The sequence below is a fragment of the Oreochromis aureus genome, linkage group 10 (assembly GCF_013358895.1).
Source record: "Oreochromis aureus strain Israel breed Guangdong linkage group 10, ZZ_aureus, whole genome shotgun sequence".
Classification (NCBI taxonomy): domain Eukaryota; kingdom Metazoa; phylum Chordata; class Actinopteri; order Cichliformes; family Cichlidae; genus Oreochromis; species Oreochromis aureus.
The window spans coordinates 24448264-24470229 of NC_052951.1; the positions used below are offsets into that span (position 1 = coordinate 24448264).

General features: G+C 40.9%; 1 protein-coding gene across 11 annotated transcripts in view; it reads left to right on the forward strand.

The window, feature by feature from the left end:
* Window positions 1-630: 630 nt before the first annotated feature.
* tcf7 (transcription factor 7) overlaps window positions 631-21966 on the forward strand; it is a 73876-nt gene continuing 52540 nt past the window's right edge. For 3 of the 11 annotated variants that reach the window (XM_039618026.1, XM_039618033.1, XM_039618035.1), the window contains exons 1-3: window positions 1032-1214; window positions 1540-1609; window positions 3146-3252. In XM_039618026.1, the coding sequence (XP_039473960.1) occupies window positions 1032-1214; window positions 1540-1609; window positions 3146-3252 (360 nt within the window). Of the gene's footprint in view, window positions 1215-1539; window positions 1610-3145; window positions 3253-21966 lie in introns of all 11 variants that reach the window. The other 8 variants (XR_005614543.1, XM_039618025.1, XM_039618029.1 and 5 more) reach the window with 7 other exon arrangements.

The following is a 21966-nucleotide window of genomic DNA, read 5'->3' on the forward strand; positions in this document are numbered from 1 at the left end:
ACTACATGAATGAGTGATTATGATTTAAATATCAAAAACAGGAATTCTAGAGTGAAATTCTTTTTTTTAAAGTGGTAAAAAAGACTCTAGATACAGCTACTTTAGAATATAAACAGTGCTGAAGAAAGTATTTGATTATTTTACTACAATGAAAGTAACAGTATTAGACTATAAATATACTCCATTAAAAGTAAAAGTCTTTCATTTTAAATGTTACTTACATGAAGTAGCGTTACTGCAATGTATTCAAAGTATCAAAAGCATTAATTAAAAAGGAATGACTACAATACAATATAGCTGATATAACCGGATTATTGCTAATAATTGTTATGTAAATAAAGTTGATTTAAAAAATATATATATTTAATATGTTTATATTATTACATATATTTTTATATTAAATAGTAAAACAGTATCTACAGCTAAGTCTGATAAGTTGCATCAACTGCAAAGCAGCAGTGTGTATTTTACTACACTGATTCAGTGTACGTAAATACACCGCACTGCACTGGCGGAATTCATGACGAAAAAGTTGCAGAAGCGCAACAAAACTGATCTCCCAGCTCAGCTTGAAGTTTAGGTGGCAGCCGTGGGATCGTGGAAGGTGTAAAGTCGCCCCTGGAAGTCATGAATAACGTCTGTTCGCCTGAGCTGGGAGAGGTGATGTCTCTTTAAGAAGCTCAGCCCTCTGCCGAAACAATTGTACAACCCCCCAACAAGTCATCGGGCCTGTCAATCATCCGGTCGGCGCCCTTTGATGTCGGACTCCTCGCCTTGTCTTGGGCTCAAATGAGCTGTTTGCTGCTGTAGGGAAACATTAGTCTTCTACCAACCAACCAGCCGGGGGACGCCACATCTCAACTTTTTTCTGTATGCGGTGGGGGTTTCTGTACTTCGGAGGCGTCCCAGACTGAGGAGATTTTAACAGAGAAGTCCCGCTGAATCTTTTTCTTTCTACTTTTTTATTTTTATTTTTTGTCAGTATCATTTTTTAAACGTGTATAACATCGAAGAGGAGGGGGGAAGTAGACATGCCTCAGCTTAGCAGCGGCGGCGGGGACGACCTGGGAGCCAATGATGAGATGATATCGTTTAAGGACGAAGGAGAGCAAGAGGAGAAAATCCAAGAAAACGCGTTCACGGAGAGAGACCTGGCCGACCTCAAGTCCTCTCTGGTGAACGAGTCGGAAATAAATCAAAGTCCGAACGCAGCGGTAGGTGTCACGGAGTGTGAGTGTATGTGAGAGACAGAGGGAGAAAGTGTGTGTAAAGCTTGTTTTATTTTACGCACTGCTGAGAAGCTTTGAATGAAACCAAGTCGCGCAGTCAACTTGCCTCCAGGGTTATAGTAGTTAAAAAAAGAAGAGGGGGTGGTGGTGGTGGTGGTACAGGTCTACTACAGGACGAGAGGAAAATTGAATTGCACTTATTAGCGTGATAAGGTCAATATAAAGTCACTCTTGTTTGGCAGCGGTTTGTGGCTTTTTCGTGACTTTTTCGGGTAATTCTCACTCAGTGTTTGTTTACGATCCCTTCTAGGCGGTCAGACGGGGACAGCAGGGCGAGCAGAGGGGCTTCCCAGACAAACACCGGGAGCATCTCGACGTTGGTAAGCAGAAAATACAAATAAAAAAAACTTGGGAAAACAAACAAACAAACAAACAAACCAAAAAAACATGAACATACTCACTCTCATCCCTATGAGCAGTCAAGTACTGTGTAAGAAAGCGGTAAAAACCACCCACTGTGTCAAAGCAAGGAGTTATTTTGGTCACGGGCGCACGTGCTGCTGCATTAAAACTTCAAAGAAGCACCTCTCAGGTGTACACTGCAAAACAAAACAAAAAAAAAACCCAAAAAAAGATGGCCATCCTGTCTTCAGCTCTTTAGTTTATCTCTAAGATCTATAGCTTGCTGGGGAGATTTCCTCTGCTGCTCAGTCAAATTAGCAGAGCTCAGCAGAGATGCAAGCAGACACTAGCTGTCTTTAAAAAAGTGGAACCCTCTTGGCCTTAAATTGTCATTAGGCTTAGGTAAAGGCACTGGTGTGCAGGGCAAAGCAACTTCTCAGTAGCTGTAAAAATTGCTCGTGCCTTTAATTTTAATTCACTATGTTTTAAGCTTACTTATCTAGTGATCTTTTATAAGATTTTGCCAAAAAAGCAAGGTCAGGCTTCCTTTTTCTTCAAACCTACCACCCAAAAAGATAGAGAAAAAAAAATAAAGCAAATTCCCCTACCTACGCCAGGGTGCATTTAGACAACATATACAAAGCAGCTTTAATTATAGGCATCACTGTTGTGTGTACTCATCTCTGAAAGGAAGAATGCTCTCACCTTGTGATCCTTTGATCAAAAAAAGAAAAAAATCCTCATCAAATGTGGATTTGTGGGTTTTAAAAACTGGTCTATTTGATGGTCCTCGAGAAAAAGTGAAACCCGCAGAAATGAGAAAAAAAGTTCCGCCCTGAGGGATGCTGATTGCCCTCAGATTCTGTCACTCTGGTTCTGGCCACGTTAAAAGTTTTGTCATCTTCGCAAGAAAGCTCAGCGCTCACGAGGGAAGCCAGTTGTTTTCTGTTTGTGTTTTGTGTGTGTGTGTGTGTGTGTGTGTGTGTGTGTGTGTGTGTGTGTGTGTGTCTTTCTAAGCAGGTATAACCTAGTCGTATCTGACCTCCACATAGGCCTCTCGTGCTTAACATGGGTGGTGGTAAGAAATAAATTAACACATAGGCTACAGAAGTTCACGCCTCTAAGACTATGTGGTGGTTGTAACGCTTTTGTCTCCAGTATTGTTGCCTCTGCTCATTCACGGATGTAAAGTGTAGTAACTAGAATGCCTGTAAATAGCTGAGCTGCTTTATATGCACGTTTACCTTCTTTTTATTTTGACCTTAACACCTTAGCAGCATTGTGTGAGTAAGTATCAGGTTTGATTTTTATTTTAATCCTCACATTCAGCATTTGCACCCACAGCTTTACCTTTATTGTTGTTGATTTCTTTTCCCCCGAGTTGTCATGAGTTTCACTGTAAATTAAATACATTATTAAATGATAAATATTGAGATTTAGACAGCAAATCAAAAGAGTTTGGAAAAATTTGGCAACAAAGGTCACAGTTTCTAATTGTTTGTTTTTCCTGTCAGTGTCGAAGCAGCAAGATGGAGGTATGTACAAGTCGCCGGGATATCCAGGGTACCCGTTCCTGATGCTGCCAGACCCCTATCTCCCCAACAGCTCCGTTTCTCCATCTGTAAGTCCACTTCTCGTTGAATCCTTCTGCTGGCTATGGTTCTCCTCTTAGTAGCTGATGATATTATATGCTCCTGAGGACTCCTTAAGGTGCAAGTTTTTGCGCCTCAGCTTGTCTTTGTATTATTTAGTATCAAGTCCAGACTGTGAACACACAGTGCTGAGCCCCAGGAGAGAAATCCAGTGTTTTGTAGTTAGGGAGAATAAAAAGGACGCACACTCGTAGATGGAGATCTCGAGCCTGGTGTCCTCTGAGTGATTTTATTTTTTAATCTTTAATATTTTTTTGGGCTGGTGCAAAGATGTCCTCAGTAGTCTCAGTTCGAGAGAAAAGAGATGCAAAGCAGTGGAGAATTTACTCGACTTTTTGTGCATAAAAGCATAAAACATTTCTTCTTGGTATTTTCTGTTTCATAATTCATAATTTCTATTTTTTATGTGCATGCAGTTTTGAGAATTAGGAAAGTTCCCCTCACATCAGCCTAAATTTCAGTGATGTTTTCCCCTTTTAGATGCAATTAGCATATTGTGGCTCAGCTATAACCCCCTAAAACATTATACAGAATTTTAATGCTGCTTCTCTTATTTAGAGGGGTTTAAACTACCAGCTTTATTTTATTTTTTTGGAGGGGGGGTCTCTTTCACATTACAAAGCAGAATCAGTCAGCTTATGTTGCACTAAGTTTTAGATTCAGAAGAGACAACACGAGTCTGTCAGACTGAAGATGAATGGCACATCACTGCAGATCTCTCTCAAACTTTACACGTGCTCTGATTTGGCTTTGAACTGTGCTGCTAACTCCCCCCACACCCCATCCCCAACGCTCACACCATCCCTAACTGCCTTATAAAATAAAGCTGCATTTAAAACACAGCGGAATGAAATCAAAGTGCCGCAGCCTCATGAGGCAAAGCAAAAAACAGAAAAGAAAAAAAAGCTTGTTTTTGTTTACGCCGTTGCTGAAGTTGGAATTTGATTGATGTCGTCATCGCGAACCATTTCACGTGACGTTTTCCCATCTGTTTGTACCCCGGGTGAATGACAAGAGGTTTACTGCACAGCCTTAATAGCAGTTCTAAGTGTTAAAACCGCTAAAACAAACATCAGAACGACTCGTGGAAAGATTTCAAGTATGCAGTATCGCTCACCCAGCCAGACAGCCCTTAAAGAATTCATCATAAAAAAAAAAAAATCCCTTCGAGTCACCCGTTAAGAACCAATATCCATGGATAGGCTGAGTAATTGCGCCGAATGTGAACGGTTGTGCCTAATTCATTTTTCACGTGCTGCGTAATCCTGTTGCCTGAATTAACCCCCTGCTCTAGCAGACAAGACGTTGCTAAACAGCATAGATGCCTGTTTGTGAGGTGACATGTGCTGTAGGCTGATTTCATGTGAGAGCATAGTGAATAAGGAATATGCTGATTTATGGCTGGAAAATATGATTTTCTAATGGCACCTTGAAGCTTCTTAAGAGTGTTTCAAGACGCCGTCAGTGTCCAGGTCAGGGCCCGTTGGCTGGTCATGGGAGACTTTAATAGGGTCGGTGATTTTTCAGAATAAAAGCTGACAGTTGTTAGAGACTTACCTTCATTTTCCATGGTTTTTTAAATGAAACTAAAATTTAAAATTGTAGTCTGTGGGGAAAATACATAGTATGAGAGTGGCTTCTTTTCTCTGCCACAGCTCTAAAGAAAAACATATAATGGAGCTAAATGCATGTGTAAAGTAAAGACAGGTTATGCTGTTCATACATGTGATTTGGCTACACAGTGCCCTTTCACTTTAGTTTTATATTTGCTCCTTTCAGGCTTGCTAGAAAAAAAATACAGTGTGAAAACTCTTGTTTTACTGTTTATTTCTTTTTATATTCTTGTATAGAATACATCCTTGACCTGCTAGCTCCATTTAATTGTGCTGTTTTGCACATAAAGCAAAGCCTTTGCTTGTAAGAGAAGCACTTGTAGGTACAGCAGCGTCTCCTAGGAAATCACTTTTCATTTTCAGAGTCTTTATTCAGTAACCAGTTACATTCTGAGAATACGACTGAATGAACTACGAGTCTTAGTGAGCATGCTTGTTGTTTCCTCAAACGTCTTTATAGTCGAAGCTGCATAACACGGCACATCCGGCATCGTGACAAACATTGTGAAGAAGTGGAGACAAACGTGGTGTCTTCCACCTTCTTCTCTTCTCTTCTCTTCTCTTCTCTTCTCTTCTCTTCTCTTCTCCAACCACAGAAGCCTCGCATAGATTGTTCTCGTTGGGGGTGGGATTGGCGAGTTGGGTAGAGTGAGGGGGGGTGAAGGGGTACCGGTGGTGGCGGCGGTGGTGGTGGCACGATAAAGAGCACTTTCTTCCCCCCCCCCGCGTGTCTTCGAGACTCCACACAATGCTCACTTGTTGCTGCTTCCCTTGTAATTAGCCCGCTGGTTGTGAGGCGGTAGCGGGGTATCAGGCCCCGTCTAACCTGCCACTTGAAAGGGGCTGACAGTAGTGGTTTAGCGGGTGAGGTGGGGGGGTGATGATTATGGATGGCAGAGCTGGATCAGAAGTTCAGGGTCAGGGTGACTGACAGAAAAAAGAGCTGTTTGTGGTTTTCCCGTTATTGTGATGTTGACATGGGACATTTCTGTGTGCGTGTGTCCATGTCTCACTGCTAGCCTGTCTTGTCCTGGAGCTGTGATTTCAACTTCTAGTGTCTCATGTCGCACATGCACTGGAGCCTGGATCTTTTTTAGATCTTTTTTTGCAGGTGAAAAAATGTCAGATCCTGTCAGAATGGACATTAAATGGTCTTCAGCCTGCCAGTCCTGTAGTACAAAGTCTCTCCAATTGTGCCAGGTTGCACAAGTGTTAGAGCAGTGCAGGTGAATTCATCGCTATTAAGTGGTCGCCTCATGTCTTGCCCATGCACGCTCTACTCTGGCAGCACCAGAGTTAGATTTTTCAGACATTTTTTTCTGTAGAATATGTGTGTAAACAGCTTTATCATTGATGTTTGTTGTATTTTCACTCATCAAGTAGTCTTTAAAATGTGAGATGATTGCGACTTCTTGATTTTGTGTGTACCTGATGAGAGGGTAGCTTTTGCTCACATTCGGCGGAGGCAGATTTATGCTCACTGTTGCCCGGACCCTGCTATCAAACTTACCTGTTTGGCCATAAAAAATGTAAACCTTAAATCATCCGTCTGTCTTAATTCAGATATTTTATCAATAACAAGAAGTAATAACTGCCTTACGTCCTGAGGGTATACACTTATGTTTAGTTTCGTGGATTAACCTACGTGCAGTTACTTAAGAGTCAAAATAATGAATTAGTAAATCATTAATTACTAATCAACATAAAATGAATCAGGAGATAACTGAAATAATTCATTGGTCAAGTACACATATATTAATCGAAACAGTTTTGATCAGTTTTCTGCTTTTGTTACACTAGACTGTCAAATCGTTCACAAATCGCTTTTCTCCTGAGTTTATTTTTTTATCTTCAGTTACGTACCAATTCTTTATTCATTCTGTTTATTTCTCATTTTTTATCCTAGAAGAAAGCCAAACCAAATATCATTGCACTGTGTGTAATGACAATAAGATGATTCAATCATCAGAACACTTGAATATATTATAAGCACTGCTTTTCTCATGTTTTAAACGTATTAAGAAACCTATTAAGAAAAAAGAAAGTGTAGCTTCATCTGTGTTATTTTAAGTCAAACCCTTTGATATACTTTCTTTTTTTAAACATGAATTTATTTAACAGGCTGTGGTGTAAAAATTTCTGCAGTGTTGCCCACATGTCACCAGCTCACCTGAACAAACAACAACACCTTTGTGCGTTCCCGTAAACTGCTTTGAACTGTTGCAGTCATTGTGAGAACTTCAGCTGAATGACTGAAAGTCAGAAATTAATTGTAAAATCAGTCTGCTTGTGTCTGTCCTCCTCTGTGTGGGTTTATCCTCACTTGTAAAGGTCTAGCCAACTTTTTGCACTTTTTAATCGCCAACTGATGAAAAAACATTTGAATGAAAACCTGCGCAGCCCCTGACCGTCGGAGTGGGCTGACTTACATTTCACATAGGAGGGGGAAAAATTCCCTGAGCTGTTGTTATGAAAGATTAACGCATTGTTTTCCTTATACAGCTGAATCAAAGTGGCAGAAATGGACGCAAACAGACTGATAATCACTCCTTGTTATTTTGGTATTAACATTTAAAATTTTAGATTTAAAGAGAAAAGAAGAAGCCTCTAATCTCTGCTGAGAAGTGGTTTTTACAAAGCGACTACATGCTGGAGAGCGCGTATTGGCTCCTTATCCCATTCAGCGATAATACTCCTATTACAGCATTTCATGGGACATTTCACTGTTGTTGCATTAATGGAGATATCAGCCGTCCTTTCAGGGGAAGTGGCCAGAGAAGGAGATTTGTGGGATTCAGAGATATGACTAAACTCCCTCAGCTTGTTGTCTTTGGATAAAGCTTTATCTCGAGTGTGTTTGTCAGCACGCGTGCGTGTCAGTGTTTGCTGTTTAAGTTCATTACACTAAGTAATCTGTATGTATCAAAGCTTTTGGCATGTTCTGTGTTTATGTGTGTTTTCTAGTTTGTTGCCTTAGGCTTGTGTTTGTACCCAGGGTTCATGGTGTGTTTTGTGTGATGATGCTGGCCGTATACTGTGGATGCAGCGTGTGTGTGTCAGCCCTCTTCTTGCTGTGTGTATAATGCTGTGAATTACCAGCAGAAACTCTCTCTCTCTTTTTTTTTATTATTATTTTTGAAGGGATCATGAGTCTTTGTCGTCTCAGGGAGTTAAACCCTGTCGCAGGGGAGACCTTCAGTAGAAATAAGAGTGTTTTTCTGTCTTCAGCTTCCATCCATCTTCCTCCTCACTCCCTTTGCTCGCTTGCCATTTCCACATATCCATCTCTTTTATTGTCTTGTGCTGTCTTCAGCAACTGAGGTGGTTCCAAGCATCTCTCCTCACTTTCGTCATTTTCCTACTCGGAGAGATAACTTCTCGGTAATTGCGAACTATTAAAAGGAGATCAGAGGGGAAAATAGCAAAGCTTATTTTCATTCATTTCCAATTATATGCATCGGAAGCATAAGAACTTTTTTGTGTGTGTGTATTTCGTTAACCTCTTAAGTAACACAGGATCACACAGGATCAACTTATCTGAGCATGAGCACCAGCTCTTCATTACTTAATGTTTTGATTGATTATGAAGGAAAGCAGATGACGAATCGATAGAAGAAGAAACAGAAGTGATGTGAAAAACATGGTGTTATAGAGCTGCATTGCAACACATTTTGGTTCTGCTGATTTTTTGTGGTTTGTTTGCATTAATATCAAATATTTAATATGTTAGTGGCCATTTTTAGGTAAACATCTGGCGATTACTCACATGACTTCCCCTAAAACGCCTGTTATTAGTGGACAGTTTGGATATTAATTTGTAAGGAGGAGGCAGTTGTTTTTTTCTCAGTTCCTGGAACCTACAACTCTTAGAAAACTAGTCAAATATCTCAAAGTTGTGGGCTCTTAAAAGAAGTGCATATTTTACTCTAGACTGGAAGTTAACAGTTGTTACTGGTTTCTATAACACCAGCTGCACTTCCTACAGCTGCTTCACAATAAAAGACTCTTAATTTTAATCTCGCGTGAGATTTTTATTGTGACGATTCTCTGCTGCGAAGGAATCGAGAGGGTTAGACTGAAGTAAGAGGAGAAGCAAAGTAGAAGCAACATTGCTTGATTGTTGATGGGGATTGATGGATGTTTGGTTGAAATTAGTGGGTGGCCTGCCCGCTGAAGCAAAAACCAGGGTTTTTACTTTATCTGAAGTGGCCAGTGAGTCATGCGCAAAGTGATTGGTGGTTAGCGGTTGTATATTAATGAGCCAAGTATTTGGATTTTAATCAGTAACCTTTTACCACCAGTTGTCTAAGAGATCCAGCGTGCCTCGTGGTTAGTTTGAAAGAAGCACACCTTTCTGGATTGATGTTCGCATGTAGAGCAGCTTCGACATGATTCGATCAAAAAGGAATCTGTAAGACTGAAGATGTTTGAGGTTCGGTGATAAAGCGCTGAATTGTTGCACAACTTTGTCCACAGACTTCAAAAATTGTCCGTCTGGTCTGTTTGTGGGTCATTATCTGAAAAATTAAACAGTTTAAGCTAATATCTGATATTTGTCTGCATGCAAATCTATTCGCTGTCAGAGAGGCTGTGAAACTCCCTGTGATGTGGAAGCTGTGGTCACACTGTGACGTCAGCACGCTCTGAAGGCAGCAGGCTGCTCTAAAACACTTTCCCGCTCAGCCTACCTGGACACTGACTGTAAATGGCTCAGGTTCTTTGGGATAACAGTAAATGTTTGGTCGAAATGCAGTTTGACAGCGTGCTTTCAGTCAGTGGAATTTACGAGCCTGTGTTTTACAGCTCAGTGTTGTCTGATTTGGGGGAATTTCCTGCTCATTTGACATTTCGGTTCACAGAGCAGAATTAAAAATTGACAGGAAGGCTGCTAAGAGATGGTTTACATGTTTGGGAAAGGCGGCGGGGGAACGTCGTCATTTCTGTGACTCTAAAGAGTCAGCTGAAGTGTGTGTTTTGAACATTTCAGTGTCTCAGCCTACAAAGAAATATCAGTTTGATTGTTTTCACCCACTTCAGCTGAAAGCTTATGCTTTCTGTTTGAGTAATTTCACATCTTTTAGCCCATAAAGGTTTTTCATACATCTCCTCCTTTTTCTTGTATCCATTCAGAAATCAGTTGCCGTTGTGAACAAGCTCTCCTCCCCGTTCCCCTTTCCTCCTCCTCCAATCTCCCAAATAATACAAGGTCGATCCTCCAAGATCAAGGGAATGGATGTGTGTGCGCAAGTCTCTAGGATCTTGCCACTTCCTTGTTTCCCATTGTATTGCAGTGTTGACAGGGGGGTTGTTCAGCCTTCCCCTAGTCTCTTGGTAAACAATGGCAGCAACACAGGCTGAGGCCTCCCTAATCCCCCCTTCATACAGACCCAGGGGCTGGGATGAGCAGTGCTGGGGCCTCCCTGTCTCTGACTGCCTACGATAAGGACCCTGCACACTCGGATTTAAGAGGCCTAAAAGAAAAGCAGCTTTCACTAGAATGCAGGAAAAGTTCGGATGGAAAGCTTGCATCTTGTCTTTTCTAGGATCGCGTTCTCCTTTAACTATAACTGAAAACTCTGCTTTAAAGTAACACCCGTGCTGCGTTGCATCCATGAAGTAAAAGTTTTACTTTTAATGTATTCAAAGTGTGCTGAGAAGGCTTCATGAAGCCCCGGCTGACAGCATTTTCTATTGTTATGATGTGTGTAAGTCTGTGATTATGTTTGTGCAGAGTGTAAACGGGAGTCAATTACTGCTACAGCCAAACATGAAAACATCGAGTGTCCTCGTTCACAAGTTATTAACTATTAAAACTAAATTTGGGACTCAATAAAAGAAGACATGAAGCAATGTGATCACAATATGTTAAAAATAGTATCATATTACAGCAGCAGCATTTACAAGACTTTAATATATCAGTGTAACTGAGGACAAAAATACACCCAAATCCTCTAAAACTATCTATTTATATGAAGCGTTTGTATATCTAATTACTATATATCAACATTATTTAGTATTGTGTCAGTTCAGTTTAATTTACCGTCTTATTAGCTCTCCACACCTGCCCTGCTGTTCACCATTTTCCATCACAGTCACCTCACGTTGGTTAACTTCTGCGAGGACCTCTTAAAGGGAACCTGTTACGCTCATTTTCCACCTCCATATTTTATTTTTGGACTCTCCTGGAATGGCTTTGCATAATTCACAGCTCAAAATAATCCTCGTTGATCTTATACTGGGCTTCAGCGCGGCCCCTCGGTTCATCCCACTTTGCTGGGGGAAAGAAAAAAAAAAGCTTTTCCCGACATTAAGAACAACTTTCTCTCTGATCGGCTACCCCTCGCAAACAGAAGGTCTCAACACACAGATGGGCGGGGCTTCTATGCTCACAGCCAGAGACGACTTTATAATCAAGTCGGATCTTACTGACATCATACAGAGACAAGAATATAATAAAAAACAGTCCAAATGTGAGCATAAGCTTATTTAAAACTCTAGCTGTGTTTAATATAGACATGTATCATTGTAACAGTATCAAAATAAGATGAAACAAAGAAACTTTTTCTTTAAGCTTTATGGTTTAGGCTTTAAGGAAGTGGCAACTGGCTGTGATTTGAAGGAGTATTGACTAATGTTGAAACATTGGTTTAAATTGTAAGTGTATATTCTCTTTATTATTTGACAGCGTGAATAAAATATTGAGAGAAAAAAGGAAGTGCATCTCATAATCTGACGCTTTCTTGCAAATTTGCACCCATGAACGCCAAAATACTCAATTCAGTGCCTTAGATATAAAAAGATATCTATCTAAAAAGTTATTCGCCTATCAGATTATTTTCTGATGTAAATATGGCTTCTGATGTGTACTTTCATCTTGTGTCAGTGATAAAAGACATGAAAAGCAAATGCAAGGACCAAACAAAGATGTTTCTAGTTGATATAAATCATAATCTTTATAATTACTATATAAATATACTTTATAATAACATGCTTGTTTGTTTGAGGTTGCCATGTTCACTTAGTCTCAGGTAGACCACAGCCCACGGAAAATGTGAGCCCAAGATCAAAATAGATGCGGATGAAGACAGATAAATAGATTTTTATAGAGGAGAGGCTGGAGAGGTAAAGACAGCGCTATAGAAGGAGGAGAAGAGGAGGGGGAAAGATTAAAATACAAATGACCATAAGAGCCTCCTCATCGTCCTGCTGGCTTTGAAGTAGCGGGCTGTGAAGGCACCTGAAGAGAAACTGTTCAGAAGACTATTTGAAGAGGCGGTAATGTTAAGAAGAATATCAGGAGGGGGAGAAAAAAACCCTTTGGATAGCCCCGAGGTGTTTATACCTGTAATTATTCATCCACTTATTTCTTTCCGGCGTTGAAGGAAGATGGGGTGGGGGAAGTGGTAGAGCAGTAAAAGACAGGTGTTGGCAGAGGAACTGTGGGTTTATTTGATTATTATTAACTGTATTTCTCTCTCTCTCGCTCTCTCTCTCTGCCTTCATACACTCAAACGCACCAGCGGAGACAAAACAGCATGTGTTCGCTCAGCGAGCACCACGCCGAACTAAGTGTGCTAAAGTTTCTGCAGTTAGTATGAAACTAAAATGAAAACAAGGGGTCTTGAAGGTTGGTAACCTCATGTGGCGTTAGTGCAGGTGTTTTTCTAAATGAAGACCACATTTCCCATGATTCCACCTACGTTTCCTGCCAGCAAGAATATGCTAGAGGTCAAACATGTTAAAACACAGAGGGCCTTGATTTTAGTTGCCGTCTTGTAGCGTTGGCGCTGCATCGAGGTCTCCGTAAAGCAGCACTTCGGAGCACCTCAGATCCCGTGTTGTGCAACATGTGGTTCAAGGAAACCTTAAGCAAACATAAACTCACTCAAAGTGTTTTTTTTGTTTGTTTTAAGTTCATTTTTATTCCTTTACTCTCTAAGCTGTGTGCACAAGCCAGTTTTCTGCTTGAATGGGAGAGTTATGCACTGTAACAGCTTGAAGGGGGAAGTGGTCGCATTTTAGCAGGATTGAAAAAAAAAAAGAAACACAGAGAGACATAAAGGTAGTTGACATAAGGTCAAGGTTCACAAAGAGGCTCTTTGTTTAGGTCCCAGTGTTTGTTTATGAGGTGTGTGTGTGTGTGCGCGCGCACATGTATGTCTGTGTGAGTCAGTGAGAGAGTTGCGGGATGTTGCACCCAGGTGAGTCATTGGCCTGTGGAGCGAAACCATGCAAAACTTCTACGTTGTTGTTTACAGAGCGAGCTGTCCAGACCTCCCAGATGTGTGTTCACAGCCTGTAGTTAATCAGTGACAGCAATGTCTCTCTCTTACACCAGCAGATATCAAAGCAGCCACACGCACATGCATATGTGTCTATGTGCATCTTTGCGTTGCATGCATGGTTTGCTGGTCAAGTAAAAAGAACTGGAGAAAAATTTGAAGTGCTAGTTTCTCACATATCTTGTCCACAATATCATGTTTTTTTATTTTATTTTTAAAACGTGTGGTTTTTGCTTTAAGGAAGTAGTGATGCAGCAGAGTTTACTCACTGGATAACAAACCCGCATGGTGTCCAGCTGAAACTGAAAGAAAACTGCGAGCCCTAAGATTACTTTAACTTTTAGTATGCACTTCCAAAAATTACATGTCTATGCTGCCTTCAGGATAGGTCACAAAGACAAGTTGGTTCAAAGAAGTGCAAAAGGATATTATATCGAATATGTGTTTTAACACACGTGCAGTGTGTAGTCTAATGTGTCACTGTTATCATGATTGGGCATCTGGCAGCTCCCCAGAACAAGCGTGTTGCTGCTTTGTGGAACAGGCCATTTAAAGAGACACACGCACACACACCGAACCACATCACAAAGTTTGTAGGTTAGCAGGCCACACACGCAACCAGTTAACAGGCTGAATCCCTCCTTCATCCTGGGTCTTTGGGCAATGAGGACATTCGTAGTGCACTGATGAATAAACAACATATTCAGACTATATATATATATGAAGATATAAATATGAGAAGTTAAAGTAAATCTACATGAATTAATTAATGATTAAGGTTTCTTTTAAAAAGCAAAGGGTAAGTTCCTATATGTTACTGCCGTGAAGGGATTACACCAACACCTTGCACCTGCAAGAGTAGTTTGCAGAGTCGGCATGTTTTAGTTAAAGTTATTAATTCAATAGAGTTCAGTTTTATTTATATAGCGCCAAATCACAACAGCAGTCACATCAAGGGGCTTTATACTGTCACGTAAAGACCGTATAATTATAAACATTCAATTTTGTTGTAATTTAAACTTTTAAACGTATAAGAAATTCCAACATGGATGTTAGGTTTACATATCGGTAGGAGATCAAGTGATATTCAGGTGATTACACTCTGTACTGGGTTTCACAGAATGTGTAGTAGTCTGTGCGTGTGTGTTTGTGTGTGTGTCAGACAGACAGAGAGAAAGCGAGAGAGAGTGGGATTTTTTTAGGTCACATGACCTATGGGAATTAAAAGTGTAGTTTCATTTCCTCTTCATTACTGACAATAATCAGACAGTTTCGCAAAAGAAGTTGCTACCTTTCTCGAAGAGTTTTACACATAACTCACACATAATCATCTCGTACTTTCCAAAAAAAGAAACCAAGTGATGGGTTACACAATTTTATTCAGAAACAATGAGAAATATGAATTTCAGGAATGGGCCCTGATGAGTCGCTGATCAGATAAACTGAGCTAATTTGATATATGCTGTCATTTTTATCTGCACTACAAAAGTGTAAGATCTGCATCGTAAGATTGGCGCAGGACAGTTTATCACACGCAAATATTAAAAGAGCAACAACATTTAGTCCTTAAGTCCCGACTGGGTTCAGTCTAATAAGTAAATCGTGCGTTCCTGTCATCATAGTTTAGCTTCAATGTGCTGACATTGAAAATATAGGCATAAAAAACTTCCTTAAAGAAGTTCTAGGAATTGGATTTGTAACTTGTGCACCTGTGAGCTAGAAATCTAAAATAAACTGAAGTTGATAGCATCTGCTTTGTAATTTCCCCTTTATAAAATGCCCCCACAAACCATGGTTTAATCAGAAGAGCCATAGACTAAAAGACAATAGTTAAGTAAGCAGTGGGAGTGCGGTGTGTTCTGGGGCAGAAACTCTGAGCAAATGAGTGCAGAGTTCACCACAAGCTTAAATGCACGTTTTTAGATTTGTAGTACCTCTACTTAACCAACAGGGGAAAAAAAGCTTTCATCAAGACTCACAACGTCATAGTGCTTGCATTTGTTTTTCTTCTTAAGTCTTACTTAAGCTGAACATTTATCCTAATGCTTAATTTATACTTATCTGATGAAGAAGCTGTTTGTACCTGTAAGGGCAACATGGATGGCACATAGTTACATCTCCAGGGAGGTTACAGCGTAGGGTTTCACAAGGGTGTAGATTTAACAGAGAAGTATAGATGCCCTATAAGTCTGTCTAAAAAGTGACTCCTCAGGTAATGAAACTGACACATAACTTTGTTGTGGTGCCACCTGTCCAGCTGCAACATAAACTAATCTGCAGAGGACAATGTTAAAGAATAGTTCAGACAGCAGAGAAAAGCAAAAACTTTATTTCAATTCTGTCTCTTAAAAATCAGAATAGTCGTTCAGGTGTTTAAAGTATATTTCCTCTGTTCGTGTTTACAATTTTATAACCCTTCCCCCTCAGCCACTTGTGGGGCGTTTCGCCACTGTGCTGTGCTGCGCTGGCATATCTGCTGTTTGCACTGTGACGACCACATGCAGTCGTAAATGACAAATTTCCATGTGAGCTCTGATTCTTTTCATCCATCCACTGTAAGGAAATTTACAACCTGTTTACACTCTCCTACTGAGGGGTGGGCGTGTGTGTGTTTCCAGATTGGCGACACTGATGTCACATCTTCTTGTGAGTGTTGATCTGGTTTAGAACGGTACACTGTGTGCGCTGAACACTTGGTGGGTATGTTTCTTTATTTCTGCGCTAATGGGAATTTCAAGTTTTCTGGAATTTTGTTTGATGTCTTCAGGATTTCCAGAAGGGCACTTTAGACGATAAAGTACAACAGTATAAACTCTGCAGTGTTCTCTTTAGGGAATTGTGGAAAACAACATGAAACAGCAGCTTAATAAAACCTGTGAATGCTTATGTTAAAAAAATGTAACCAATGACCTAATACCAACCAAAATGACTTAATAAGAGGCCTTTTATGAGTAAGTAACTGCTTGCATGCCCACCTGTTATAAAAAGAAAACCCACTGTTGAATAGAGTTTCTCAGATAAGTTTCAAATATCATCATAGTTGATATTTAAGATTGATATGTGGTCATTAATTGAGATAAATAGGTAAGTTTGTTGGACTGATTTTGAACAATAACCTTAAATGCCTACACACTCTTATCTGACATTCTTGTTAGTTGAGTGGTCTAGCTGATCACTGACTCACTGACTTAAATTAATAATCTCCATCATCAATCATAATGGGCTTTCCACTGCAAATAAAACATTCATATTTGCTGTGTTGATGCTAGTAATTGATAATGTTCTTCCACTGACTTTTCCCTCCTCCACTCATTTCGCCCTCCAAACCTCAGCCTCCGCAGCTGACCTTTATCATCATTTTAATATGTACTTTATTGAAAGAGTGTTCATAAAAATAGTCGACTAAATGAAACTCAAACCCCATCCTCCTCCGCCCCTCTCCACCCCATGCCCGTGGCTCTGCCTAGACCAGCTGGAGCCTCCACAGCCGCATGAAGCAGCCCAGCACACATGGCTGTGATCTTAAACACACACACGCACACACGAATACTGAGACACACACACACGCGCGCGGGAGCAGAAATCTTTTCCTCCCTCTGACGATAATCGCCTGCTACAGACGGTGGCAGCCATTAACTTTATGTGCTATTTATATATATTATACGGTATATACTAGAGACCGATATGATTCATATGGTCTCTAATGCACATTTATGACACAGGACAAAAAGTCACGTGTTGTTGTTTGTGTGATTGTTAGGGTTCATGGTCTAACCCCAAGTTTATGTTACCTTTTCAAACGGTAATGCCCCAAAATGGGTTTACACCTGCTGTTAAGCACTGTGCTTTGGTGTCATTTCAGCTTCCCCGTGCAGCTCTTGATTTTTTGTTACCTGGCCAGGTCTTTCCCGCCATTTCAATGATATATCAGTGCAACTGCAGAGAATTTCTGGAATTCCTGCTTTGCTTCCTGTTTCACCTTCTCGTGTTCCTTTTCCAGCGCTAATGGGGAGGTGTTTTTGAGGAGCAACTAGACTGCAGCGAATCTCATTCCCAACGCACCTCAAGCGCTGGTATAAACAGTCATGGGCGACATCGCAGTCGGCGTGCAAAACGACTCGGGTGGCGACCGTGAACTAGGCTCTAGTATTTGGCTAAGAACCAGAAAGGGCAAAGTTATGACATATGAAGAGCTGAAGTGAAAAGTGTCCACTTTTTTCACCCTTGAAGTTTGTTTCACGGTTCTCCCACTGCCGCCCAACTGGTCAGGCAGTCAGCATTCGGCAGACACTTATGCCATCCGCTTCCAGCGATGTGCAGTTAGGATCTTCCATCTGCTGTCTGAACTGAAACGTGTATGCAGATGCTTTTTTCACAAGGGGGTCAGCACAGCAGGAAGCTTTTATCCCAGATCCCATTCCTGACACAACTCCAATGGGATTTGTCTCCTCCTGGGATCAAAGACAGGGATCTTTTGCCTGTTAGGCGAATGTGTAAACCACTACACTATGGAGACACTGCTGTAATATTCAGCTATGACGCTATGAACACCTGACATATGAAACTACTAGGATCCACTGTTTTCTTCTTTCAGTTATAGCTAAGTGTCCACACCACATTCAACTTGAGTGAGTATGAAAAAATTACAGAAAAATTACAATCCTTGGCAATAAAAGGTACTGAAAAAACTCATGTTGCAAAGCATTGCCCCAAAATTCCCCCAAATATTCCAGATTTTATCTCAAATATTCCTACGTGTCCTATCATCAGTTACTTTCCAGCACCTCGTAAAGCTGTTTCCCACAATATGCCAGCATGTTTGCCAAGCATGTTAGCGACTGGTTATAGTTTGAGTTTGAGAGGATGATGTTATGAACGGAGCTACGGGACGCTGCACGTTGGACTAACAGCTTGTTCCTGTTTGAGCTCATATGTTTTTGGCATTGTGTCCATTTTAAAGCGAGAAAAAGGAGGAATTCCCTCTTCAACAAGTTTCCTCAAAAGGAGCTCGGCCATGCGTCAAATTGATTTCCTACCTTTGTTTGGCCCTGTTCTCCAGAAAATGGGAGATACTCCCATCCCCACATTTACAGTCATGGGAACTTTTCATTTGGTCATTAGAAAGAAGAAAAAAAAACCCCAGGCTTTTAAGGAGTGCAGTACTCACGCACATGCACAGATGGACACGCGACGAGAGCATGTTTTTTCCCCATCAGCCGGTGATGAGAGAGCAGAAATGACATGCAGAAAATGTCGATTGAAGTCATGATGCAATTATCGGAAGTGTGGAGTTGACGTAAAAAGGGGGGCGAAGAATAAAGGGGTGGATTTGAGGAAGAGGAAGAGGTGATTTGAAAGGCGAGGCATTAAAAACCAACCAAAACATAAACAAGAAGCCCCACTAACAATAACATTGATGTCATTGATACATTAATATGTTTGAGGAAGTAATGGAGCTCATAAAGCATTTTTATTCAGTGTTTTGTGCGTGTAGGTGTGAGAGAAGGTGTTGTGGTAAATCAGCTTGTGCGAACGTTTTTTGGGGCCAAACAAAAAACTAGAGCAACCGTGATATGCATTGCACTGTGGTTGATCTGTGTGTGAGCGTGGGTGTGTGCGATCGTGTAGGTGTTGTACATAGTACATGACATGTATGTGGGAAACACTGTATGCACACCAAGGACAGATGAAAGGGAAGAGGTGGGTGGGCAGGAAGTGAACAACAAAAGAAACACATCATCTGATTTATCAGATGGGTACAGATTGGGTTGATCAGATGGAGGAAAAACATGGAGAAATTTGCACCAAGAATGAAAGAAGTTGAAAGAGGGAGAGACTGAGAGTGAGAGAGAACGAGAACAATGGAGGAAGAAGGTAACTGCAGTAGCGGAAGGGAGTTAGCAGTAAACAATGAGAAGCTGGAAACCGCGTTGTGCACCTGGTAGAAAAAAAACCACAGGCTCAGTTGAAACAGACTCTGACACCTTACGAACACCTTTAACCGTTTCACCACCGCACTCAAGGAAAAGGAACACGAATCCACGGCTAGCTCGAATTCTGACAGTCAGTTTCTGCTTTCAGCAATAGGAAGTGGATCTCTTTGAAAAAGAAACAAACAAAGGGAGCAGAGAGGCTGCTGCAGCCAAAATGACTGCAGATTTTTTTCCTGGCCTGCACTGAGAAACAGTGCAGCTCTCTGTTGTAGCTGATATCATTTATTACATTAATATTTGGCTTTTATTCAACATAAGGTGGGAAATGGTGTTAGATCTGCCAGTGTTAGTAGTCCTTCCCTTGTCAAATGTTGTTCTTTAAAGAGATTCTTGATCTGCAGAATGATTAAATAGGGCCATCAGTAAATTAGTCCGCACCCAAATTATTACTCTTAAATGACTGATGGTATTCTGTATACATTAAAAAGATTACAATCACAAACCTTTTTATGCAATAAAACATACACGTTAAACTTCAGCGCTCAGTGCTGTCGTTAGTCATACTGCAGTAAAAACAGGACGGCAACCTTCTTGCAACTAGGAAAAATCGGCAATGGCCTGGGATTGCACTGCATTCTTTGAATTTCCTAACTGGGTGCAAGTAGTTATGGCAACCAGAGGTTGAACATGCAAAGCAAGACTCAAGACTGCAGTCACTATCAGAAAGATTGACAAAGGGTTGCAAGTAATTGCAGTCTTAATTTATGAACGCGGTCAGGGTGCAAGTGTGTTGCCGGTTGACTCTGCACATTGAATCTGATTCACTTTGCGCCAGTGAGAACAACTTGTCTGTGTCTGCAGTATAGGATTCGACTCAGCTGGTTGCCAACTGGTTGTATTCTGATTATATCCGTATAAAAGTGCATTGTGTCATTTTAAATAGCCGTCCTGCACCAACTTTTCTAGGAGGGATTTCAGAGTTTCTGAATGAGGGTCTGAATGTAACTACAGAATATCAATTTGTATGCATGTAGACGATAACAGATTAGCAATTTCAGCTAATAGTTAGTTGCTGTTAAATTTCACATGCGATTGCCAACTACACTCCAATTAATAACAGACCAGTCGGTTTGAATGCAGCAACTGATCGAGAGAGGTCCTAGACTTGCTGCCTGTCTTCAAAGCAACCTCCGCATTGGCAGTGAGGTTGTAAACTTATTTGTTTCGTCGTGGTCTCCAAGCACTGTTTTTCACAGTGTGACTGTAGCATAAGGGATGCATGGACAAGAAGTATGTGATGGTGTGTTTCAGACTACGATATAACCTGCTGACATTTTATTTCAGTTTAAAAGAATTACCAGCAAACAGTCACATTGATCATGTCCTACAGTTTTGATTCTGTATACGACAACATGACGACACCGACAGGATCGCCCTTGAGGTTTCTATAGATTTGAGGAAAGCACAGTATGAAAAACAACTTGCTGGGAAATTAAGCAGTTTAAAAAACAAATCAAAATCCCACAAAATTCTGTGAATGAAAAGATCTGAGCTAATCTGATGCGATTTGGCCAAATGAACTCACAATCGCTGACTCCTCCACCCGTCACCACCATCTTCTCGCTGCAGATGTCACGCTGTCATTTTTATTTCATTCAGAGGGAAGAGAAGAGGACAGACTCTATTCTGACAGTCAGTCAGACAAACAGTCTCCATCAGTGATGTTTTTATGGTCCCCTTGCCGAATCATCCCCCAGACAGAAGCAGATTTACAGCAGGCACAGGCGCAGTCAACCCACTGTCAGGACCCAGAGGACTTGTTGGCTCCCCTACTGAGCTGCAAAGCGTGGCGACCTCCATCCCGTTTCGATTCTCTGTCTCGCATTCATTCTTTTTTACCCTTCGCCTCTCTTCTTCGCCCTGTCTGCGCTATAATTTGTTTTCTGTTTTTATTTTAAAACGGGCCTAGGGTCTTAATGCCTCCAATTAAAGACAGCCATAACTCTGACACTGTCTCAAACAAGCAGCGCAGCTTGAGTGCCATCCAGGCTCCAGTTGATCCCCCGCAGAGGCACATTAATCCCAGAGCAGCTGAGGGAATACTGGTTTCAATTAAGCATCCATTAGCTAAACATCAAGTCAGTGGTATGCTGTTTTGATTAGAGGAAGCAAGAGAAGAGGACTGTTGATTTTTATTTTTCTCATTTTTTCCGCCGTCTTTTTTAAAGGAGAGAATGTCCCCAAATGTCCCCGGAGAAACCCTGCTGACAGTTAGAGTTAAAGAGTTACACTCCAGAAAACAAAAACAGGACCCAAGAAAAATAACAACTTTATTGATCATTATTGCAGAACTGGATGACCTTTAGGAGGAGTGATTGCTATGAGCAGATTTTCTGGTTAAGATGCGTTTGTTTTCTTTTTTCACTGGTGGAAATATTCTGTTTGGTTAAGGTGAGAGGGGAGTGGTTAGAGTGTCATTTGTGTCCACACACAGCTCTTTTAATGTAATTTGTCAGGGATGCAGTACATGTTATTAAAGCAAGACTTCCACCTTCAACTTCTCCTACTTCCTACTTGTTTGTAGCAGTTCTATCCACTGTTTAACGGCACTGATTCATAACATATTAATGGCAAAATGCAATCCTTCATTTATTTTACTCAAAAGATGCTTCTGCTGTTGATCTGTAGGGTTTTTTTTTTTAAAAAAAAACAAGAACCTCTTCGGTGCCTGCAAGGCCGTCCAAATTAATGCGAGGTGCTGTTGCATAAAACATAACCTGGATATTACATTCAGAAGTTTCTGCTTATGGCAACAGAAACAGTATTACCAAGCATAGTAGAGCTAAACAGCGCAT